This window comes from Phasianus colchicus, chromosome 5 (assembly GCF_987193195.1).
Source record: "Phasianus colchicus chromosome 5, bPhaCol1.hap1.1, whole genome shotgun sequence".
Lineage (NCBI taxonomy): Eukaryota > Metazoa > Chordata > Aves > Galliformes > Phasianidae > Phasianus > Phasianus colchicus.
The window spans coordinates 8,441,107-8,467,723 of NC_143440.1; the positions used below are offsets into that span (position 1 = coordinate 8,441,107).

A 26,617-nucleotide genomic window follows, 5' to 3' on the forward strand; every position below is an offset into this window, starting at 1 on the left:
AACTCAAGGTAGGGTAGCAGAATCCAACTACCACCTTATTACCAGGGACACAGAGATGCTAAGCCTGACAGCTGTGTCCAGATTCTTTGTACCAGTGCAATGGTGTAAAAAAGTGAGTAGTGAAACCCAGCATAATGCAACTGAGAACTGCGTGCCCATTTTCAGTTACCAAATCACTTTTTCTGCTCATTGGAGCCAATCATTTTCAGTTTCTATAGCAATTTTCAGTTACTATAGCAATTTTGGTTAATTTTTTTTTTTCCCTGAAAACTCAATGATCCGTTATTATGAATTCATATAGAAAAGACATTGCCCTTCTCTTATTTTTCTTTAATTGAAAACATATTTTGCAGAAGCTAAACCCTATTCATTTTTCTTTGACATTACCAAGGTCCTTTATTTTTTTTTCTAATCATCAGTTGAAGCCAGTTTCTAGTGTACGAATGTACGAGTACTACATCTTGAAAAAGATGAAATTGAATAAAATATGATTATGAGACAGAAAAGTGACAGAGGTGAGAGAGAATTTTTTTTTGTAGAGACTTCATACCAGCGCTCATATTTTCTTGAATCCAGTAAAGCACTGCACTGAGGTCTGTGAATATTCCAGGAGACCCTCTTTCGTAATGTTTCTTCTTCTCATTAACTCTCCAGCCACGAGCACATCCCATCCCCCAGGAAATCACACCAGTGAGAATCCAGGCACCATGCTTACGTCGGCACAACAGAGGACCCCCAGAGTCTCCCTGTAAGAACCCCCAAAACTCGCAGGTCACAAGAAGTGCACGTGCAGCACTGAGCTAGCCTTGGAGAGTTTATTAAGTCATCTTTTGCAGTGCAGCAATAAAGCTGTCACACAGGCAGTAGTCATTTGGAAGAGAAATAGAAACAACAGGAAAAAAAAAACATTAAAAAAAGAGTTTCCTTTTTATTGTGTTTAGTCAGGGTTGCGATGACAGGAGAGATGAATTTATTTGTCATTTATTCATGACAAAAGAATGTCACGGATAAAAATGTTTGTTTTGCCATTTTAAAATTTTCCCAAATTTTCCCAAAATTAAAATTTTAAAATTTTCCCAAAATTTTTCTTTTTTCTCCCTTGTTTTCCAAGGCAGTATTTTCTACCTTCCTGCATACAACGCTAGGAACATTTGTTACTCAGCGTTTATCAGGTGCTTTGAAGTTTAAAAGCCCTCAACATCACAGCACTGGAATGCAATGTGAAGTTGCTGTCAGGAACCTGTCATGCAATTCACACAATAATTAAGATAGTTTCATGGAATGAAGTGGATTCTCTCATATCGATGCTTTTAAAGAATTCACACATCAAAATAGAAGACAAAATTGCATTTATTCACTTAGGCACTTGGAAACTTGAGTTTCTGAGAAACAGTTCAAGTGTACAAGGCCCTTTTTGTTCAACTGACCTGACAGGCATCTTTTCCTCCATCTGGAAATCCAGCACACAGTATAGTGTCACCTTGGATGGGCTTCTTTAAAGTTGACAATGCTCTTGAACATTCCATACTATTTAGAATTGGTAGATTGACTTCATATAAAACCTGAGGGAGTGCTCCATCTGGAACAAAAGGAAATTGTTCAAAAATGAAATACTGAGCGGTGAACTTTTCATGTCACTGCTAATACACAAAGAAAAACACGCTGAAAAATTGCTCCGTATCTTCCTATGGCTATGAACATGTTTTGATCAACATACAGTTTTGCATATGTAAGCAGTTTTACTTGAATAAATGTCTAAGTGTCTCCAACATAATATATATATGTCCATGTATTTTTGTGATCCGTTTTGAAATAGTTCACAGATAAACAGAAGCTAGCAGAGATTCGATTTTGAGGTTAGAATCTTATTCTCAGTTGACAGTTACTTCTGGTCTGTGCACAGCTTATGCAGTCAAGCTCTTAGCTTCAGAAATAAACACTGTATATTGGAACAGATGGAATTCTAAAAAAATATCTAAAATTGAGTAAGAAAATCCGACAAGAAAACATTCACTGGTCTGAAGACAGTATCTCTATCTGCTTTCTATGCAGATACGGATTTGCTAGACAATTCATTGCAGATTTTAATATAATGAAGAACACAGGAATGAATGACTGACAGAAACACTGTGAAATCAGAATGTCAAAGAACAGTTCCAGTAACTTACTCTCTTTTAAACGGCCCCAGCCACAAGTAGTGCAGATATATCCTGCTTCAAATTTTTCACCTGGATCAGGAAGACACGCTGGCAAAACTGATGAACCTGCCATACGTGAAATTTCTTGATTACTATTTGAAAGAGCATCATCATAACAAAAAAAAAGAAAGTAACAAAAAATCCTGTGTTTTATTTCTCACTCACTTTTTAAAAAGGGAATTATTTTTATGCCATTTAAAACTTCATCTATCATTTGATAATTTATCTGTGCTGCTTTTTCTTTATTTTAGCCACAGATAAACAGGGTCTTACTGAAGTTGAAGGTTCCATCCAGCTTAAGAAGGGCTATGTCATAGTTCATCGGCCTTCGTGGGTCAAAGTTTGGATGTTTAATGATATATTTAACAGGCAGAGTCTGCTCTCCATTCTCCCTGATTCTTAAGTCATGCTCTCCTGCAGTGACGTTCAAATACTTCACTAGGTTCCTGTAAGAATTGCAAAATAAAAATTTAACTACAGAATCTTCAAAATGAAAGGAAAAATGTAGTTGTTAGTAAGAGTTTTACAAATGGTATCTAATACCTTTCATCTTCAGATTTTAGAGTATGATATGTACAGTCAACACGAGTTGACATTAGAAACTGGGAGATACAAGAACAGTGAAAAAATAAGTTTTGCTGCACTCCTGTCTGTATCTAAGTGGTCTGCTAAAGAACCTATTCTTGAGTTTAAAGCTGGTTGATCACACTGCTTTTCCAATGGAAGTATAACGTAGATATAGGGAAGTACATAAAAAAAATCTAAGATCACTTCTGTAGCATTCGCAGTTCATGTTTCAAAAATGTTGTGAATCCTGTCTTAGGGTTCCCAGTACCAACTCAAAACAGAATCATTGTAGAATCATAGAATGGCCTGGGTTGAAAAGGACCACAATGATCATTTAGTTTCAACCCCCTGCTATGTGCAGGGTCGCCAACCACCAGACCAGGCTGCCCAGAGCCACGTCCAGCCTGGCCTTGAATGCCTGCAGGGATGGGGCATCCACAGCCTCCTTGGGCAACCTGTTCCAGTGTGTCACCACCCTCTGTATGAAAAACTTCCTCCTCATATCTAACCTAAGCCTCCTCTGTCTCAGTTTAAAACCATTCCCCCTTACCCTATCACTATCCATCCTTGTAAACAGCCATTCCCTCTCCTGTTTATATGCTTCCTTCACGTACTGGAAGGCCGCAATGAGCTCTCCCCAGAGCCTTCTCTTTCCTAAGCTAAACCAGACTAGTTCCCTCAACCTTTCTTCATAGGAGTGGTGCTCCAGCCCTCTGATCATATTAGAGGCCTTCCTCTGGACCCTTTCCAAGAGTTCTGCATCTTTCTTGTACTGGTTGCTCCAGGCCTGGACACAGTACTCCAGATGGGGCCTCACAAAAGCCGACATGCAGCAAGGAATCAAACAAAAACAACAAAAAAAAAACCATGACAAATTTACTATTCTGCTTCAAATTTATTCATCAGCCTCACAACTCACTGTATCAGGAGGCTTCATGCTAATTCAGTTACGGCCTGCCTTCAGTAATTAATACAAGCTTCAGTATTTGGGTAGTTTAACCAAGATGAGATCACAAACCATGTCTAACAGAGATCAAATTTATAATTCCAAATGATTCATTAGTACAAAGTATTGGCTATAAGATCATTATCATCTCTGTGAAGGCACAACCAAAACCTTGCCTACTTAATTTTTTTTTTTAGCATTATCAGCATGCAAGAGATCAGTACTATGTCCATTCACCATTTAATTGTACTCAGCCAGCTGCTACCTCTGAACAAAATACTGTAATCACCTGATAATTTTAACTAGGTTATCGTGATATTAGATTTCTATCTACAATTTCAAAATCAGCCTCTATCCAGATCAAAAGGCCATTTATTCTTATTTTTGGAGTGTTCAAAGGTTTTGTCCTCCCTTTCTGATAAAAAATGGAAAATGCTACAAGTGAAAGAGCAGCATCCATGAGTGATCTCAGAAAGAGATGCTACATTATACACACTTCTACAATCGTCACATCCATACCTGTCTGAGACACAGTGAGCTGCCGTGACCACCCACTGAGCAGAAACAATGGTGCCTCCACAGAAATGCTTTTCTCTTCGTTTCAAGGAAACCTGTTTCACATAAAGACGACATGTTAAATACACAAGATCTTTATGTCTGCTTTGAACTGCACTTGAGGAAGAAAGGACAGAGTTATGCCAGGTATTCTTTAAAGATTCACGTAGCTAAGGTTCATGCAGCACTTCAGTCAAACAGATTTTCATGGCATCCTAATGTTCCTTGAGCATAAGTGATCCTAAACTTTGCTGTCCCCCTTGGTTGTGATTCGTACCTGGATAAAAACACCATACATGTAATAAATACCAATTCACTGAATGACTCAAGATTGTGTAAAGGTTACTTACTAGTGTAAGTTGAGAATTTTTCCTTTGTCACTGGGCAAATCAGAGCATGAGAGAGTCTTCGATGTTTATACCACAGCCTTTATCCAATTTGTTTTTAAACTTAAACCACCACCCATCACGAGGTGTTCCATGTTCCAAACTGCAAGTCTGTGATCCTAGGCTGTGGTTGGGGTGCTGAGGTGTTCTTTTATTTCTGAGCAGTTTCACTCATGCCTCTTTACATAGGCTACTCTAAACACACTCTTTTTAGAACTAATGATAAAATAATAAATGATAAGCAAAGGTTTGTCGTAGATCATAACAGATCTATATCCTCTCTGTCTGCTCCACTGAGTTTCATAAAAACAGAGTGCAGCCCAGTGATACATTCTAAGTGGAAATAAGTACAAAGGATAACGATTTTCTTCTTGTCTCATTTCTGCAAAAACAAAGAAAGGAGGACTTTGTTCTGAAGATAAAACCACATTTGCTTCTGCAAACCTGCCATGGGTGTGAGCCTTGTTTCACCTGGTTCCCCCCAACAATCCGAGTGAAAAGGTTGAAGTAACTCCATGGTCTTGTCTCATGAACTTTCTGCCCACACTTAAGATCTGAGAGGTAAAAACAGGAAAAAGAAGCAATGATTTAATCTAGATTTATTTTTTTCCACTTCTGAGCAAAATACAATTGGAAGACACAGCCTGAAACATAGGACAGGTGCAGTGCCTCTACCAGGGCAGGAACCACACTTCATAAGGAGCTGCCCAAACTTAATCCACACTGGGATAAGTCACTGCACTGCCATGTGCAAATATGAAGTGAGGAAAGAAAAAAAAAAGGACCCCAAGACAGCATTTGTTATAAAGAGATTTAGCTTGTACCAAAAAGAATATGGTCCTGGGTTAAAAAATGGGAAAAAAGAAATAAAATCACCATTGGCTGGATGAAAAATTTCTATGTAAGCTGCATCAGTTTCACCTGTATGGCTTTGTAATGAAGCAAGAGAATATTGCTGGACAGAAAGCTACATGTTGGATTGCTGAAATGAGCAGATTATAATGCTTTAGATGCCACATTTTGACAGCCAGAATAGAATTCTGCAATGGAGAAAGTGCTTTGCAGAACTTAGGAAATCAAGCTGCAAATCTAAAATGGAAGCATTTTAGTGCTTTCTTTTCTAGTTTGCTATAGATCAGTAATTCTTCACAAAGGAAAGAGAACAATTGCAATGAATAACTTTGCCAAAAAGAAGTAAGTTCTGGATCTTAAGACCTAACACAACAGAAGGGAAGACTCATATTTTGTTTGCATCCCACAGGTAACTTGCCAAATTAGGACCTTCATTAATCTGTTGCAAATTTGAGAGTACTTAATTTAGTTGTTTCTAATAATTCGTATTTATTTTACTCATTCTGAATCATCAGTAAATCAGTCAGAAGTTGCTTGAAAATTACTCACTAAAAAATAACATTACGTTACAGACTTGGAATGGAAGAAAACAGGAGGAATTAAAGCCATACCAGTTATTCTAACGCTACCTTGTACCTCATCTACCAGCACTCAGGATCAAAATCCCAGGATCAAAACTGTTGCAGCTTCTTTGTTTCAGCAGTCACTGCTGTCGCTGCCTACAAACAAAACCTTTAGCGTGTAGAAAGTTGTTAAAGCTAGATGTGAAAATTTTGATCCTACCTTTCTGAAGAGCGTATGATACAGCACGGGAATCTGAAATACAAACAACCCCCATGAGGAGTAACAGCAGCTTACTGGAAGTAATGCACATCTTGGAGTTGTAAGTGACAGCCTGAAAACAAGGAGAGTTTTTATAGTGAAAAAGAAGCCCAAATATTGCACCACGGGAGAACATCAACTAATTGAGGTAGAAGTTACTCATTAATCCGGCCATAGAGCACTTAACTGCACAAGTAGGTTTTTCAAATGTAACAAAGCATGATTCTTTCATAAGACTTAATTCATTACAGAAGTCTGTGCTGTAAAATACCAGCTGAAATTCACACCCCCCCCCCCCCCACTCCCCCCCAAAAAAGGAGTTTTTTTTCAAGCAAAATTGACAGAACCAGAAGGAGATACTGCATGCTCTGCTAGCAACACTTAACCAGGCTGATCTAAACACACCTGAACAAAGTATCAATTGATGTTTGCCTCAACGATTTCTATAGCTCCTGAATAGGCAATACTTTATGTTTCCTGCATACTTTATATTTAGCCAATTTCTTAGTCTGAGAAACACTACAAGAGATTGTAATTTTGTTGACAGCATGCTGTGTTGTATGAGATGCAAAGATAGCTCTTGTTGTACAAGGACAGTTCTCTGCGTCACAGTATGTTTTTATTTTTTCTTCAGAGAAGCAGTATTTCTCTCTCCTTTTTTAAAAGCAATTAAGGAGGACAGGGCTTAGCTTTTTAGAAATCTTTCAGGATTGCTGCAGTCAGCAGCACCAGTTCCAAGTCACTGGGTTGAATAAGTTGCATTTTAATAGCAGATTAAATGCAAGTCTCCTAGAAGGCTGTCTGAACCCTAAATAAAGAACAAACTAGCAGCTACAGTAAGACATTTCAAACCATAAGATAACTTACCTTGTGAATTCACCACTTAAAAGTTTTGTCTCATCAGTTTTAGAATAGGATAACAGAAACCAACTTTTACCCCAAATATGCAAATTGATAAGAAGCAACTGAATACAAAACCTGTCATGGAAAACTTTGCTGTTATTTCTTCTGTTATAAATATACAGAACTTCTTAAGACTGAAGTTTTCCTACTGGTTCTGCAGAGACATTTAATTCTGCAACTTCCAAAATCTGCATCACCAACACCATTTCAGACAGACAAGATCAGCTGCAATCACAAAAATTTTGAAAGCTGCTTTCCTTCATTAATTCCTTTGTGTTTTGCAGGGACAAAACAAAAGCCTCAAATCCCCAGTATCAGTTCTGTATAATGCAAAGCTCTCTGATTATCCACCACAGTGACATCCCTTGGAATGATGCCATCCAACAGGATGATGTGAAGAAAAAAGAAGAAAAAATCTCAGCAATGACGCTGTGCAAAAAACACCTGTCTGATTACTGGTAATACAAACATCTGGTCCACTGGCAAATGCAGAAACAATCATTTCATTTCAAATTTATGGCAGAGAGGCAACACTTACTGTGCAGCAGCCCAGGAGATCAGGAAGGAAAAGCACAGAATGGCACATTCTGTACAACCTGTCTCTTGTATGGGAGACAGGCTTTCCTGTCTAACTATTCTTTGTTCTTCTCATTTAATTTTTTTTTAAATCTTTCTCCCTCTGAAGCTATCTTCATACAGTATGCACAGAGGCAACAATGATTTACCTATTTCTCTCACTAGCTTGCTTCTGTTGCTCCTAAAACTCACAGCTTTGGCAAGCAGCACTGCCAGCATCACTCCTGAAACAAAGGCAAAGGTCACATCTTACGACAATCCCCAACCACCCACCTGCTCTGAATCCCAGTGTAGGGATCCTGTTAGCATCTCATATCTTTGCAAATAGGTTATTCCAAAAATAATTTATTCCCATGGAAACTACAACAGATACAAAGAGCACAATAACACTATTTGATAGAGCAAATTCACCTACAAAACACTAATGGTCACCACCATTAGCTATGCATTTTTGCCAGCAATGAACACAAGCCTGCACATCACGCTCGTAAAAACCTGTACCCCTGGAGGTGACCTATCATCATCATCACCACTGCTGAAACACCCAGTGTGTCACTGTGCTCACATTCACTGGTTGGTCTCTACAAACACTGAGTAAGTGTTGATAAATATCAGTGGGTGACATTTTTTCCATCATGAAGGAATTCAGTTCTATACCTTTGCTTCATCCACACTTCCATGTCAGTGCCATCTGTCACACAACGACATGTAACAGAATGCTGGTGGGAAGGTTCAAATTCTACTGCCATACCACCAACATCCACCTCTGACATCATGGGCCAACACAATAAAATAGGAGGAATTGAATACCTTAAGGATCCCTTTGCCCTTCAGTTAGGGTTAGTGGACCACTGACACAACCAGACTGAAAAATGTGCTTTTAAGGTTCACTGATCTTCTGAACTTGTTACAAGGCCACTGCTAGTGAACGTAGTTTTAGTTTTAATTTAGTTTTAATAGGGATTAAATGCATTTAAGCTTTGATAGTTTTACATTAATTTCAATTTTCAAACAAATGTATTTTACACCAATTTAGATCTAATGTAATTCCAATTACTCGACAAAAATTATGCCTCATTTGGATATAACAAGAAAACCCAGTTTAACTCTCATAATCCTAGCATTTCCGTAAAACAAGAGGCATTTAATATGCATACAATGGACCCTGAAAAGAATAAAAAAAAGATCATTCAGTCTTAATATGTTTACAAACAAACAAGTTGCAGATAAACACACACATATTGAGAACTTTATGTTTGCTTGTTTCAGACTAAGTCTTCATCTTATTTCAAAGACCATGCACTGAATTACAGAATCACAGAATGGCCAGGGTTGGAAGGAACCTCAAGGATCACGAATCTCCAACCCCCTGCCACATGCAGGGCCACCAACATCCCCATTTAATACTAGACCAGGCTGCCCAGGGCCCCATCCAATCTGGTCTTGAACACCCCTAGGGACGGGGCATCCACAACCTCTCTGGGCAGCCTGTTAGCTTTCTACAGCCAAAAACACTGAACAAGTATGAGTTGCAGGCAGCCACATGGAAGTCCTCTACTGTTGGCTACAAGGACATTTAGAAGCACAAGCTCTTCACAAGGGATAGAAGAGGAAGAAAGGGTGGTGGTGTGGCCCTTTATATTAAAGACTGTCTTGATGTTGAAGAGCTTGGGGTTGGGAATGATAAAGTTGAGTGTCTATGGGTAAGGATCAGGGGAAAGGCTGGTAGGGACAACATCTTGGTGGGGGTCTGTTATAGAAAGCCTAATCAGGATGAAGAGATGGACAATGCATTCTATGAGCAGCTCACGGATGTCATGCGATTGCCAGCACTCGTTCTCATGGCAGACTTCAACTTCCCTGATATATATTGGAAATGGCTGCCCAAGGAGGTGGTAGAGTCACCGTCCCTGCCAGTATTCAAGAGGTGCCTGGATGAGGAGCTATGAGATATGATTTAGTGGCTCATGGTAGCAATGGTAGCAGGAGGACGGTTAGACTAGATGATCTTGCAGGTCATTTCCAACCTTGTGATTCTATGATGAGCTGAAGGCATTCCCTCCTTGAAATCCCCTATTCCCAGAATTAAAACATTAAATAATTCAGGTACTCACAAACATATTTCCCTCTCTACAAATAGTTTCATCTTGGGAGTACTGTGTCATTCTATCTCATTACACTTTCAGTTTCTGTGGTTGGGATTTGTGTACTTTTTGAGCAGCAAAACTCATTTGATAAATTAATTTGACCTCTTGCTTAATACAAACAACAGAACCTCATCTCAACATTCCCACATCAATCATGGAGCTCCTAGTCGGGCTATTTTTTGTGGTTTACAATTATAGCAAGGTTTTGCATATATTGTTTAAAATGCCAGCAAACTAAAATTTTGCTACAAAATGCTCATAATGCTATCAATTAGTTTTCCAGAAAGATTCTTACCAATGGTTTTACAGTTGTTAGGACATTTTTGGGAAGCCAAATTTTGACTGAAAATTAAGCAAATTAATACTTCAAAAATGGCCAGAAACAACAGTTTTCATCTAAGACTATTCTGAATTCTGCGAATGTCCATTTATTAATAAAAACAGTGCTAATGACTGATTGCTACTATACCAACAAGCAGTAACTGTTGAAAATGTAAGGAAAATACTTCACAAATGATCCAAAAATTAAGATGTGTTCCATACTCTTGTAGGCTCATGGCTGCTTTAAACTAACACAAGTTTAGGCTGCTACTAAAAGGGCACCAGTCTCCAATGGAAGCATTTGTTGCTGCTCTTTTGTTTGTGCTAGTTCCAGATCTGGTCAAACTGTGTGGAGAGCTAAATATTAATCTTTATTCATGTAGCTGCATTTCCTTTTATAGCTGGACTGGTTTCTTGATCAAAGCTGTTACTCAAAAATTAAATGCTTGCACCAACGCAGTGAAGAATGAATGCATGCACTAGGCAGATTAGCCCATCCTTTTCCATTCCTCTCTCCACTTACAGTTTAAAATACCCAAACCAACCAAGAAACTGGATTTTGTTATGACTTCTTACCTGGTTCTGGATAGCAACTGCACCTCAGCTAAATGTCCAGCAACATTTAAGTACCAACTACCACACTCTGGGAATTACAAAGCCCTTTTTCTTAAGATGTGAAGATCCTTGAAAGAACAAAGCATGATGATAATTTTTCAGCAGGAATTAAAGGTACAGTCACTCTATATCTCCATAGCTCAAAGAGGATACTTACTACCACCCTTGCACTACTTACACCCACTCCTTACCCTTCCAAACATTACTAAATCTGATATATCAGATTCCCTGAGATGCAGACTACGCTCTAAGACTTTGTGCTTTAAGCATATCCTCCCATGCTACCGTGTGCCCATTACAGCCCTCAGCACAACTGAAAGGGACAGTGTTCTTGCCTTACAGAGAGACATTTAGTTAAGTTTTATTGCTTCTGATTAACTAAAGCAAGAACTCAGAGGGAGCAGTAAAACAAGAAAGGTCAGCTTTAAATAGTGTTTTTACTTTACTTTTATTACACTCCAGGAGCCGATCTTCAGGGCACAAAACAAACTGTACAATATCAAGTACCTTCAAAAGAATGCTCAGCAGAATAAAAGCCCACAGAAATTCCCCAGGACTTTTTTCCCCAGGTCATTTTGGTCTCTGGATATAAGCATTTCCCACACAAAAATAGAGTGAAGCTTTGGAAGAGAAATGCATTAAGCTCTTCTTCATTAGGCAAAGCAAAGCAGAATAGTTGCTATACTAGACAAAAGCAATTGGAAATCAAATCAAGAACCAAAGGAAACCATACCTGCTAGCATTTTCCTACTTTTCACAACAGCTCTGTTTTCCTGCTCTTAGAACTCAGCAGTACACAAGTATTGTAGACATAGGCACAGTTATTTGTATCTGCAGTGGATAATACTGTGAAATACATTTTTGCTTAGAAGCTGAGCCTTCTCCCTGATAGCGATTTTATCTTCCAAAATAAACAAGACCAAAATCTAACAAGATGAGCAACGCCAACAAACGTAGTAGTAGTGTGCGCTAACAAAGACAAACGTTAAGATAGAGGCCTAAGCTTTCTTTAGATAGGATCCAGCATTACATCAACAGCATAATTGATTAACTGGGAAAGGACAAAGGAAGAGAAAGGGAACAAGACTGAGCTTAGTTTACTGCATGCAGTTGCAGAACTTGCAGCTTTTCAAAGATTGCCATACATACGAAGCAAGTCAGTGAGGGTCAGAGTATCCTGGTTGCTTAGCTCCCAAACCTATGGCATCCCCTCAGGAATGTTTTGTTGCTAATGAAACAGTCCAAGCACAATGAGAGCTCCTCAATATAAACGTAAATAAAACAAACATAGGAACACCAGGACATTTATTTCACACAATTGTACTGCCTTATGCCGAGCTAACATACCAGCTATTGCTGGCTTTGTTCTGCAGATCTCCAGGATCTATATTTAGCCCTTTCTCACCCTCGTCACATCCAGGAAAATAAAGTCTGAAATGCAATAAATGTGGGCTCATGAGGCTTTGTACTAGTTAGTCATTATCAAGACAAAGGGCAGACAGCTGTTCTTCTCCCCACTCAGCAGGCATGTCAACAATATGAGAAAAATGGTCGATGCTAGAGAAACAGGCCCAGTATAATTATTTAAGCCACTTACATATGCTTATATGAGCATATGTAGACTTGAGATTTATAATTTGTTCCCTTGTGTTCTCTTGATAGGAATCATTTGTATGAGTGTATATTCAACATCTTGTACAAATACTCAACTATTCATGTATCAACTCTCGCTTTGTTCACTGCTCCTCTCATGTTTGGGCTGATACTGGACACACAGATATACAAGGTCTAAACATTCATTCTGATTAAGTATTTCTATGATGGCCTTAGCATTTTATCGTGAAACATAAGAGCTTAAGAACAACGTTTAGCATATCTGTTTTATGACTGCATTACAATATACACCTGATCCTACAAAGATGGTACACTCTGATAATTAACAGGTGCAATAGCTCTTCATTTACAAAAAGACATCTAATCTCTTCTCTGCCATTGGTGTGAAACAAATCAACAATGTGAAACAAATCAACAAGACAACTACTCCACCTTTCTCCCTCACCAGCTTTAGGTGCTCTTACCCTATGTAAACTTTTGCTTGCAAACTCATGTTATATTTTTTCTTCTAATAATGGAGCAAGGTATAAAGGGAGAATTACTCAGCTATAGCTGAGTAACTCAGCTATAGCTATAGCTCACTAATTACACCAAACAAACCCTACATCTCTTGTTATGCTGATGCATGACAGAAGCATGGTCCAAAATAAAGCCATTTACCAGACTTTTAGACAGTAAAGTGAATGCAGATTTTAACATTTGATTTTAACATGTGGGAGAAACATTTAACTTAGGACAACAGTAAGAAATAGGCTTAAACTATATTAATGCTCTAATTGCTGTTGGACTGTGATGAATTATTGTGTATTTTCTAAGAAACACACTGAAGATAAATACGTAGTGCATTTAGCAAGAATATGTTGCTATTGCAGTATCTGTACTTCATATCACTTCAGCAGGACAGATTTCTGGTTAAGTTCAGCACAGGCCATCCAGAACTCTGGGTATCACTGCCGTAAAAATACAGAGATGGAACCAAATCCAAATGGTAGCAGATCAGAGAAGAATTGTTGAAGTACCTTAGAACAGCAGAAGCAAGCCCTAGTCACCATAGTTTCTCTGGATCAGTCAACAGCTTCCCCTGTTGCAGAAAGTAACATGTAACCATGGTTTATTTGCTCTTGTTCCTGCTTGGTCACCATTACTAAACAGCTTTTATTATTTTTTCTTTAGACTCAATATAAAATACAATCAGCATAGGAAGAACCATAGAAACAGGCTGACAGCCTTCAGCTCTGACCTAGATTGAGAGGTCCATTTGGAAGAGAGGAGAGAGCCATGAAAGCAGCATACTCATAAAACTCCTCATTTTGTGCCAGGTCTGTAGAAAGGTAAATCTGAAAATGTCAGGGGTGATTTCCAGGCAAAAGGCTGTGCAGAGGATTTTTTTTTCCTTTTTCTTTTTATTGGTGGTGAGGTTTTCATTTGTTTGTTTCTGCAAAAGACTGTGAAAGTCATAGAAAAAAGAAAAGCCAGAGAAGTCTGCAACACAGCCAAAACCAGCAGTATGTTCTGTTTTCAGCTCTACCATAAGATGGCAGAGCAACACCATTTCTGTTAGAGGTGGTTGATTTTCACATTGTCTGTTGCAGCAAACACGTAGAATAAAGTTATCCGTAGAAATAAAAAGCTTCCCTTGCTGATTTTGCAAGACATATCTCACTCAAATCCAGGGAGATACCTAAAATAACATCGGGGAGATAAAAAAAATCTAGCTCATAAACCTCTTAACAGGCTTTAAAAGAATCTATTTTAAACTGCTTTAAAAAAAAACAAACAAACTGCTGTCATGAGGGCAGAAAAAAGGGCTTCAGGAAAACGAAGATGTTTGCAATACTGTTTAACTATAAGGAACCTTATTACAAATAACAGCGACACAATCAACATAGTAAAATCAAAGACCAAAAACTATGGCTTTTTCAGTCTGCTATCTCATTCTCTACGCCAACTGCAAAAGGGGCAGTAATTCACAAACTCTTCTCCCCTCCCCACTCAGTCTAAGCAGGATCCACCCAGTACACACATGTACTCTGATACAACATAACCTGAGTTTCCTGGAGGTGTTAAACTGAAGTTAGCTTTGGATTAACGTACCTGTTTCCCCACTTCTGTAACTAGCCTTCTACTCCAAGGAGCCAATTACCTAGCTGCTTTTATAACTACAACCACATATAGTATTTTCTGCCAGAGGGTACTTGCTGCTTAGCTACTGTCAACTAGCAATGAAATGACTAGTTCTCCTCTTCAGTGAAACATGCAAAGCACATTCTACTACCAGGAGGTAGGAATTCATTCAGAGGAATGAATAAAGACAGAGGAAGTACAAACATATACCAAAGCCAAAAGAAGTGCCCCATCTCTACAATGGTAGATGGAGCTATAAGACTCGCAGGAAGTAAAAAATCTTATCTTACAAGATAACCAGTATTTTCAATGTGCAAACTCAACACAAGTTTGCCGAGATAACTGTGGTGAGAGGAGGCAAAAAGAACCAGCAGCAAGTACTGGCATCTGGAATGAAGTCCAGGCCTCTGCTTTTACTTTTAAACCAGGCAGAAGTGCATAGAAGACCTGAAGTCTCAATGTGTGAATATCTAATGATTTCAAGACAGCTAGAGGTCCTCCTTTGGATCAGCAGCTTTGGGAAGCACAAGCAAAGGTACTTGAGCATGCCAATGCTGCTGAACAGGCAGTAAATAGTTTCCTTCAAATACTTTAGGTCCAGTCTGAAAGAGCAGAATAAGAGCTACTATAAAATTTTGCCTTATAGCACAAGTGTGATCATGCATGCTGTGAAGTATGTGCACGAATGTACAGCAGTTCCTCCTCACCTGTGCTTTGGAGAGGATAACTTACAACTACGTCAGCAAAAATTGGCAGATGTCAGAATTTGAGGGTTTAAGATCACTATCATATCTGCAATGACAGAACAAGCTCCAAGCAGCACATGGCAACAGAATGGTCATAGAAGAGCCTTAGGATCTTAAGAAAATGAATTTAAAGGAGTTTGAGTGCTGTTATGAAGATTCAGAACATTGAAAACTGAACTACAACACTGGCCAATTTTTTTTCAAAGCAATACAGTAAAAAACTGAAGGCCTTCAAGGAACATCACAGAACACAAAAGAAAACACGACACTTCAGACAAAGTGTCATTTTTGTTTTAAATCAGAGATGCATGACATTCTGCACAGCCAGCATTAATTTAAGCAGCTAAGTTCTTTTCCATGCAGAACAACTGAAAGACAGTCCATCTAAAGTTTAATATCAACACTTCCTTCAAAACACAGCATTTCTGGTGTAGCAGCATGTGGAAATAAGAGACTGGTCAGTATGTTTATTAGAAGCTCAAAACAATGAATTCAAGCAATACAGATACAGGTTTCAATTAAAACAAGCAAGCTTTATTCTTAAGTTGATGTAAACAAGATTGAACACAGTGAATTTGTGAACGTTTTAATTCTTTCTCCATATGTTCAACTTAAACTTCATTACCGTGGGGGTTTGCCACATATTTGTGAGCAGCACTGTGCTGATCAGGCGAGATCTCTGTCCAATCCTACAAAAAACAAAAACACCCTAGACAGCAAATACTAACTCCCTACAGACAAATAGCTGAAAAACTCTGAATAGCAGTGTTTCTTTCACAACTTCGTGCACAATGCAACCCTTTTCATGTAGGAAAGTGCTATGTCAAACCCCTAGAATACTGCAGCTCACAAATACTGCAGAATATTGTAGTTTTGTGCCGCTCTGTGCTAGGTTATATTGAATTACCATACATCAGATGTTGCACTGTTCCTTACGCTTATGCAATATGCATGGGGTTGGATCAGTAATTCATGATTTATGAACTTTCTGCCTTCTCCACAACAGTGGTCAAAAGAAACTATAGCTTTTATTTTCTCAAACAAACAAAAAAAGTGGTGCTGGATGGAGGATGCAAAAAAAAAAAGGATAGCTTAGATAAACTTGCAACCCAGGTATAATAAATATCAGTGAGACACAACTTATGCTCAGAGTAACTCTGTAAAAAGGTTTCCTAACACTGAAATTGTGACATTGAAAACAGGAGACACTTCGGGGCTGTGAACTAGAAAACACAGCCAATGGAAGAACAGCCATTAACATTCAATTACTTGTACCAACAAGGAATTCCTTCAGTTTAGCAGATTCTGCATTTTTGCATGCTTTTCTTCAGAAAGTTGAAAACAGCTGTTTACTTTCCAGGTTGTTTTTCTAGAATTTTAGATTTCTTCCATGCACCTAATATATTCCTTGCAGTCCTGAACTGTCCCACATGCAAAAAAAGTAAATCAAAAGATTTCTACAGTTTCAATCTCTCACCTCACCTCGCAGGAAGGATTCCAGGTCTAAGATCATGAAGAGTTAATTCAAGTAATCTCTAGCATTTCAATTGTTACAAGCAAGAAAAAAGAAATCATGCAAGGAAATACTGGTTACTTAGTTGTTTGTTTGAGTAATTTTTAAACCCAAGATAAATCAAGTTTGACACTGCTGTGCCACAAAGCATGTCCTATGAACCAGGGTGTAACACCAGGCACACAAAGAAAAGCTTCCATGTACAATCCACTTTTCTGTGCTGTCAGTCTTTCACTTGTGAGCTGTTTCAGCCTAGACTCTTTTTTTTTTTTTTCCTAGGAAGCAAAGGAAAAAAAAAGTAAAATTGAAACTTGAAATACACAAACCAACTGTCTAAACTTCACAAGTGTGCAGTAACACTGAGAACATTTCAGCTTTTCTTAAACTTCAGATGTTTTCTTTTGCACCTTCATTCATCCCTCACATGCTCATCTTGGAATACCTTGAGTTTGCTACACAAAACTTTATTATGAGAGACAATTAAACAAACAAAGCCAAAACTTCATCTCTCAGGCCACTGCAAAGGTCAGAATGGGGCAACAGCTAAATGAACCTCAGAGAAAAAACAATACGAATTCAGAGCTTCCACTATGTCACTCTTCTGTTGCACATTATTTTACACACTTGTTTGCGACCATTTGAACACCCAGAAATGTTATCTAAAACTCCTTAAGATCCCTAATTGCCTTGACTCCTTGGCAGAGCAATTGAGCCCAGAGAAAGCTCCATTTTGCCACAGGACTGCTTTGGGCACATGAACTTCCCTGCAAACACTACTGTCTTCACTACCATAAAGTCTTCCATAGTGCGCATGATTCTTGAAGTCAAGAAAGATGCCTATAAACTCAGTGTTGTCTAGGTATCAAAACAGTCTCCATCATAGTTTTAATAGGCCACCAACCTCAAGCAGCATTTGAACCACGCTCATTTTTTGCCCTCTCTCAGGAAAATTACCCTTAGTCAGAACAATCATCTTCTCCAACAAGATGTTAAATGCGTGCAGGCATGAATATCTTGGAAAGAGATGCTTCTGCATTGTGAAACATCCATGATGCAATATTTGTTTCAAACTCCCTGAAGACTCAGTTTCCTCTTTCAGTTTGTGATCCTGCAGCTAAGATCAATTGCAGCAAAATCAGGCCCCATCTGTTTGCCAAGACCCACCACCTAACAGCAAATGTCTAACAGCAACCACTAGAGTGGTAATGTTAGGGCAGATATCCCATTTAGTTTTCAAAGCAGAGCACACAATAATTGTCATCAGCATGCAATCAGACTATTTTATCACTGCTTATCTAACAAACAGTTTGCCTGCACCAACTGTCCACTGTAGATTCTCTGCTTGAAGATTTCTTTCTTTGGCTTGCTCTCTCACTTCAAATGAATTAAGAGTTCATAAAGCCACTGAAGCAACAGCATCTGCAATATCATTAGCAGTGGTTTATCAGCCCTTTCAATTTCTGTTTCGCTGTGCATTCAACTCTGCTTTAAAAGAAAACAACTCAAACTGCAAGAAAAAGATTTTCTTCTTAAAAGGTGTGAGGTTACAAGCTCCTAGGATGTTCTCATAAATTTGCAAAAGAAAAAAAAAAACAAGTACCTCGCAACTGAACTTGCCACTTTTTTCTCACTCTTCCATTTATTGCTACCTACAATCACATTCAAACTCACTGGTAAATAGACTTCATCCTACATATCTTAACAAAACCATGGAAGTAGTTCCTACACTTTAATTTTTCCAGGCTGTATTAATCCTCTCTCCCTCCAAATTTGATTTTTTGGAGCAGAACTTATGAACATGCATCTCTGTGCTAACAATTCAATTTCAATGTTAATAAACTCTCTATAGATCTAAACTGCATACTACATTTCATATACTTGAAATGAAATGCAGATTATAAACACTTCACTTCCGTGAAGCAGCACAAATTCTTGTTTATCTTGCTCTGAAACATTTAAGATTTTGCTACAGATTGACATTGAAAAGTCATTCATATCTGTATATATACATGTTTTAGGGCTTACACAAGAAACAAACAGTCCTCTAAATTACATGACTTATTTAAAAGTGATTAATTTGGGGATAGTGTTTCAATCTTGTGTCCACTAATGTCATGGAAATTACTTAACTCAATTACAACTAGAACTGCCTGTCAAAACTACAATAAGAGCTGGTATTGTCTTTTCAGCACTAAGCTTAAATTTCTTCAAAAAATACTGACTATAAAGACTTAATGCAATGTTTCTAAAATCCTATAGTGGTATACATGCATCACTTGTAAATAGGCTTATTTAATTATTTCCTGAAGTTAATTGCCAGGCTGAGATAGATCTGGGATCTGCTGTTTCTTGCTGTTTCCAAAAACTGATCTCCACAGCCATTCTTTTCTTCTAAAAAAAGAGGCAAAAGAGTAATGTCAGAAAAAAAAACAAAGAATCTTACAATTTAAGCACTAACAACAACTGTGTTACTTCCTTAGAACACTGTACATTGCTCTTCCATTAAGCTTATTAATGCACACACTTCAAATTGATATAGCAGTCAAATCTAAGCAGAGCTTAGACATCACATGTTGTATGGGAACTGTTGATCACGGCCTGAACCTCTGATTGATCACCTGAGGCAAACAATGAGTCAACCGTGAGAGCACAGGTGAAGGCAATTCACCTGCATGACCAGAAGGAGTGGAGCCTGGCTGCACCTCTCCTAGATCCTATTTAAGTGCTGACTGCCACTGAGGATCCTGGAGATCACTCCTCATGGAGTTTATTGCGAGCCTACAACATCAACGAACATTTTTCATTTATTATCTTTCCACCGTGATAACCCTGCTTAGCCTAACCTCTGTGCACCTATTGATTGTACACATGTATTCAAGACACTTCAGCACCAAGATACTTCAGCCTGTGGCCAGGAGTTTTTGGCTCAATGCCTGTCAGACAATCAACATTTCAATTACAGTCTTCTTTACAGTTTATCTTCCATCAAACACTGTCTTGGAAGAATAGAATTAAAAAGCCCACAAAACACTGTCTTCCAGCAATTTTATTAATGATCTATGACCAATTCCTGCAGGAGTAAAAAAATCAGCATTCACAATAACTTAGTAACAGTAGTTATACTTAATAACCTAAAGAGAAGGACAGCAGAAATACCTGAAGATTCTTCATCCAGCTTCCTTTGGACAAGTGCAAATAATACCACAAGTTTTATTTAACCCTTTTTAATGAAATAACACTTTTCCTTAACCCACTTCTCAATTTTTTATTTTATGCACGCATGCTCTTACTTTCAAAAGCTGGCAAGGCCAAATGCTTCAGATGAGCCCCAGGAAGTAATTTCTGCAATAAAAGGTTTATTTCCATTCTTCACATTGTATCAACATGCTGGAGATGCTGGTGACAAGCTGTGCTCCCTACACTTCAGTTCTGATGTCCCCAGTAAACTAACTGTTCATCATTGAATCATCCACAATTGATAGATGCTGCAAAGGCTTCTTTTAGAAGATCACAAATAGATACATGCTTAAGAGCATCAATCAGCAGCCCTAAAGAATTTAAAATAATGCTGTGCCTGGACTAGCTTTAGATCTTCTCAGAAGAATCAGTGCTCCTTCATACAACACAGCAAAAGGACAATGACTGTTCTGGCAAAAGCCAGGTCCCTAACACCTCACATAAGGTACCACAGGGCACTGTGTAATTAGCCTTCTGGTAAAGCAGACAGGAAACAATGTTTATATGTTTCCTCTCATTTCCAGAAGTAGTCACTGATAAAACAGCAGATCAGAACTGAACAAATCAGAAAAGTAGAGAAAAACTAGCAAAATAATCTTTGTATGTATGCACATGCAAATGGAGACTGAGACACATACACATTTACACACTTCAGAAACTTTTCAAATTATTGTACACTTGCAAATTAATATTTTATGTTCATAATTTACCCTACATACCCAAGTAATATTTTTGAAGAAACAAGACTACTTGAATCTGCTATGGGTACATTTGCACTGTATCACATTGTCAAAGACTATTTGCAGTGAGTGTAAATAAAAGAGAAATAGTCCAGGAGGTGGAACAACAGAAGCCATGTGCACTGCATATGTTGTTAGAGAAGTCTTATAAACCCAACAATCAAAAGACAGCATATTACCTATAACTGGAAAAAAAAAGTAATTTTCCAGTATACACATTTCACATTAAAAAAGGAAAAAGCTTACCTCAAAAGGTGGGTGACTATGCACATAGGAACTCTTATCACTGCTTCCCTGGTGAACTAATTCCTGGTCTTGGAACTTGCTACCCAAGGATGTTGAGGCACTGAGTAGGCAAAGACTGCAATTGGCTTCCTTTGTCATCCTATTTAGTAGAATATTCCTGAAGCCCCACAGAACTCAAAAATGAAATGAATTTGAATACCAGCTAACATAATGTATACTCCAAGAGAAAAAAAAGGTATGCAGCAAGGCTGTCTTAAGTCAAGAGAACTATAGTTGCCAAAGAGCCTGTATTTGAGGACAAATGGTTTGATTAAATGCAGTGAAACAGCATCAGCTGCTAGCAAGAAAAACAACCTAGACGCAACTGTTTATGCTTGCTTATAAAAGGGAGCACAGATTAGGTAGAAAAGATGAAGAGACAGATCAATAAGGAGTTCACTGAGGGTCAGTTCAAACAAGCTGTTGTTCAGAGCAACAGCTCAGCCTTTTCTGTTCTAAGAAATTGCATTATTTCCTGCTTCTGCCTTACCTGAAAACCTGTGTCCCATCTCCAGACTAACTTCCTAGGGAACCTTATGAAACAGCTAATAAAGCTTCTTAAAGAATGATCATGAAAATATAGCAAACAACCCTGAAGATCACATCAAAAGAATGGAAGGCAAACTAGGCAGGAAAATTAGCAACAGATGATTTCACTTTGAACTGGCAGCCCATTCTTTCATCAGGGCTTAAGGCCCAGGTGGGCTTCTTGTTCTCCATCAAGGCCTAAGCAGTTAATTATGTAAAATACCTATGTCTTTTGCAACACATGCTGACTATCTGTTCTAAACTCTCCCACCTGGGTTTCTACAGTGATTCATCACAAACAGGAGAATACCAATGTATGCATAAGTGGGAAGAAGAATTAAGATGACCTGAAAGCAGATTTTGTGCTTTAAATGTATCAACATTCATCGAGATGCAAGTCATCACCTTATGTTTTATAACTTTTGTGAAAAAAATCCAGAAAATGTGATAACAATCTCCAGATTTTGAAACAGTATTACTTTAAGTATGCAGGTGACACTGACTTTGCTCTTAGCATGGTTATTCTGGATAGGCTTTTTGTTCTGCTCCCCACATCAAGTGCCTGAAGAGACAGATTTCAGGCAAGCCGCTGCATATCCATCTTATCCTAAGAGATGCCTAACATTAAAAAGTTAATTACTAAAACTTCATGCCAAGCACCTGTGAAGTGAGTGAAGAGCATCTGTTTTCCAGATTCCCCATTCAGTTTATATGCCAGTTAAACTGATCACTGCTGACACAGAGGGTAGTAACTCTTGACATTTCAACAAAAGTCAAGTGAAGCACAAAATCCAAGTTTCCAAGAGAATGATTGAAATGACAGAATTACATATAGTTCTAAAAGCAGACAAAAGCGTTGAGAACTGGCTCCCCCAGTATTTATTTCCTCTCTCTACAGTCTAACTGTGGAGACTGAAATAAAAGTGGTATCACTGAAGAAAAATGAAGTGCTCTACTTCTCTCTAATCAAAGATTTAATAGTTACTATTATAAACAATCACAGAATACTACTGGAGAACAAAATTCAGCAACCTAATATTGTGTCTACTTTCCAGTCATTTCACACTCTTTGAAGAGATGTATAGGCACTAAATACACATTGGCTCTAAAATGCAGAAGCCACATGAAACACTGAAAACAGCACAGTGGCAGCTAATTCACCCAGAAACTGACTTACTAGCTTAAGTGCTGTACATTCCTATTAAAAATGAATAGGCTTGGTTTTAAATTAGAGTCACAAAGAGTGAAAGCTACCTTGCATGTTTTTCTTTCCAAATCAAATATTTAACAGAGGAAAAGCACAGGTGTCACTGACAAGGAAATATTAGTTGTGGCTTAAAACCACATACATGGATTGAAAAGATGCAGGACCTGTTTCTGCCACATGACCTTGTAAGTACATAACTCAACTGATAATTGTAGTCACACAGGAATTAGAAATCTGCCATTTGTTTCCAATAAACAGAATTGAACATTCCTTAAGAAACAAAGTGGCCATTTCCCTAGTACATTCAGTGCTTGGCATTAATAAAGCATACAATCTTTCAATCTCAATAGGCCTAGCACTATAGAGATGGTCAGTCGATTGAGCAGGTAGCAAGAACAGAGGAACTGATGGCAGAACCTGAGTGGGGGAGGAAATAAAGGAGCTCAGAAGCGCCCACTCAGCAAAAGGAGAGTAAGCCTAAGATCCAAACAGAAGCAGCCTTCTGGATCGTCATTTTTGCAACATGATACAGAGGAGAAAGGTGCTACCTAGTGTTAAATAGTTGATTACAGACAAGAGTCTGGCAAGCAAACAGACAGAATGCAGTGGAAAAATTAAGGCCTCCATCATAGCTTCTGAAAAGAGATCTTCTACCTGATGTCACATTATCAGTGAGCATTAGCTTATGTTGCTAATTCAGTTTACTCAGCGAAAGTTCATCCAATTCAATAGGTTTGGGCTTCTTGTGCCTAAACTAGTCTTGAATCCTTCTCCCAGTTACTAGGCATAACATTCTGAAAAATATTTATTTTATACAATTAAAAGTAGATCTCTGATCAAAACTGGGAGAACCTGGATCAAACAGAAAAGGTGAAATGAATTTGAAAATTAATCAGAAAACAAAATCAAACAAATCCTTTTAAGTGAAAACTTCACATAACTCTGTAATTATATGCAACTATTCAGTGTACTACAATTTAAAAGTTACATATATTTAACAAAATACCTTGAAGGAACACGAAGCAAGGAAGTGCACTGTATAGCAAGTTGATCAGGCAATGCTCATTCTTCCTGCAGAGGACATACAGTAGCTACCAAGTTGTCTTGTTCTAGTCTGGACAATTTGTTCAAAATTAGTGTTAGAGCTTATTTAAAAGCCTATTTGAAAACATCTTGTGTGGGAGTGATAACATGCATTGAAGGATACACTGCTGCCCTTTATGTCACGTAAATAACTTGCAAGATTTCTATCCTGTGAACTGCAAAATCTCACCTTTCACAGAGTCTGCAGATTTTCATACACTGGCACTCTAAACAAGAATCTCATTAACTGCTGCCCCTGTCCAGTTCAAGACTGAATCTTTAAGCTGGAATGAGCACTGTCCTAGGAGAGTACATTAAGTTTGTCATCAGGTACCACTCACTTAAGTCATATACAATTAACTTCTGCTCTCTGATTTATCTGCTTGAACATAATATAGTAAGCACAATATATAATGCAAATCATGCATCACATAACAATGCAGTGTCAATACAGCCACCATATCACATTCCTGTTAAGTAAGAACAAATTCTGACAGCACTAAGCATTCTCCCATCATTTAACCATTTCATTTTCACACCCTACAGTATGACTGCTTTTGAGAAATCCTTACTTATTTTAAGCATTTGCCTTATGATGCTGAATCACACTGAGAAAATACCTATATATAATAAAAGGAAATCATGCCTGCTCACTTCAGACTGTTGCATGTCATCCAAGTTAGGTGTCTAAACCTGTAACTATTTGTGTCTCCAGTTCTGAGATCATTTCATCAGGAAACAAGGGACAGTTGAGATACACAGTTTCATATGGATAAAATTTTTCAGGCACATGAAACCATCTTGAATCTGAATTAAGACAGACATGATCCTTAAAGCTAGTAGTGGCTAAGCATTAAATAATTTGACTGAAATGAACTAGGAAAACAGATGTTTCTTGACAAACACATGATCATCATAACTGCTTTTTGACCCTGCTAGGGTCTACAATACAGATAAGATCATCCCCTATGTCCTCTTGTATGCCCTAACTTATGAGGCAGAAACAACTTAAGATTTATTCCTTTCTTCTGTGCATGGTGAATTTTAATCAAGGAGCAGTTTTAATTTCTTCTTTCCTCAAAGAACCATTTGTAAAGTTGGTAATGCTTCAATAATAAAAGGCCATACTTTTTTCCCCCCCACGTGTCCATACAGAAACAAGAGGCCTTGCTTCTACCTGAGGGTATTAGCTTTTCCTAGGTTAGAATAACTACAGAATTACCACCCTGAAAGAAATAATTCAATCAGAATGAAATTAAAGGCTTCTGATAATAAACATTACCCTTGCAGTTAATGGATATAGCTGATGTAAGAATAAACACACACTCTAAAAGCCATTCAAAGCCAACATTATCCCATATTCCAAGGAAGTCAACTGCATAATTAGTAGTTACCTATCAGTGAGTCATATTTGTTAAAGTAGCCTTTAACTTACAGTCACCTCCAGACAGAAAGGTGGACAAAAGTTATCTGAAGAAGCTCAGGAGGTTAAAAAAAAAAAAAGCAATTTAGGTAATGCACGAAGTTAATGCTACCTTCCCCTGACCGACCACCAAATCAAGATGCTGCAACAGCTATGATTGCTTACAATTCCTCAAAATATTAATCCAAGTGCTAGCTACTGCAAATCCAAAGCGCCCTTCTAAGCTACGTGAAAAAGCAGCCATTTAAATAAACACATACCTGAGATTACAAATAAAAAAGCTAAGAGAAAGCTATCTGAAATTCAAAAGAAAGGTTCTATGACCAAACACCATACGTTTTGATATCAGCTCAAAGTTTAAGTTGACATCTGTTTCTGTGTTTTTTTATTGTTGTTATTTTGTTTTGCTTTTTTTTTTTTTTTTAACTAAAAATCAAGTATGTCACTAACTTGATTTTCAAAGACTCTTCAGGGAAACAAGATGTTCATGAGTATGAAAACTGAATTCATGCTGTTATTTTCCATAAATTACAGTAAAAACATTCAGAAATACAACAAACACTTAGAGGGCAAAAATACAATCAACACAACACTTTTAAGCGATTTGTTTATTTTTTGGTTTACAAACAAAGGCACCCAATATTTCTGTTTGTCTTATAAAAGCTCACAGATTTAGCATTTGTTTCTGAACATCTGTTCCTACAGCAGAAAAACATTACAGGAAAATATAATTTTTCCTGGTCCCAAATTTAAATACCTGTAACTGTTAAGTGATCACGTTGTTTCAATTGCTCTTCTTATTTAACCAATTGGAATACCTCCTGTCATTTGCTATTCAGTACAGTGAATCCAGCTTCCTGTATCAAAACAAAGTTCCAGTCTATTCCTGACCAACATTTATTACGTGCAAACATTGAAGAACTGCAATAGAACAGGGTCCTGATATGGAAAGAAAACAGTACGTTCAACTAGAATTTCACAGACTGACCACAGGAAGCAACGTAAGTAACGTAATAAATGTGACACTAAATCTATCATCAATTAAATAGGATGACTGATGAGTTTAAGATACCAATAGTCAACAGATAACCGTGGACTCCAAAGAGAAAAAAAATCTGAGTTTCTAAACTGTTAAATGTTTAAAGAGTAGAGGTGAAGTATCCTTTTCTCCAGTTACATATTCAAAAGAGTAGATTCCTAAGCAGCTATGAACCAGAAATAATCAATTC

At 37.8% G+C, this 26,617-nt stretch overlaps 1 protein-coding gene across 5 annotated transcripts in view; it reads right to left on the bottom strand.

Annotated features, from left to right (window-relative positions):
- The window catches only part of OVCH2 (ovochymase 2), a 41,776-nt gene extending 15,898 nt beyond the window's left edge, over window positions 1–25,878 (bottom strand). For 4 of the 5 annotated variants that reach the window (XR_016466655.1, XR_016466656.1, XM_090140391.1 and 1 more), the window contains exons 1-8: window positions 21,109–25,878; window positions 6,288–6,399; window positions 5,097–5,206; window positions 4,231–4,322; window positions 2,472–2,644; window positions 2,169–2,264; window positions 1,428–1,579; window positions 551–746 (exon numbers count right to left, since the gene is read on the bottom strand). Coding sequence is in view for 3 of the 5 variants with exons in the window: in XM_090140391.1 (XP_089996517.1) it covers window positions 551–746; window positions 1,428–1,579; window positions 2,169–2,264; window positions 2,472–2,644; window positions 4,231–4,322; window positions 5,097–5,206; window positions 6,288–6,399; window positions 21,109–21,246 (1,069 nt within the window). In the remaining 2 variants the exon portion in view is untranslated. The remainder of the gene's footprint in view (window positions 1–550; window positions 747–1,427; window positions 1,580–2,168; window positions 2,265–2,471; window positions 2,645–4,230; window positions 4,323–5,096; window positions 5,207–6,287; window positions 6,400–21,108) is intronic. The other variant, XM_090140392.1, reaches the window with a different exon arrangement.
- Window positions 25,879–26,617: the final 739 nt, after the last annotated feature.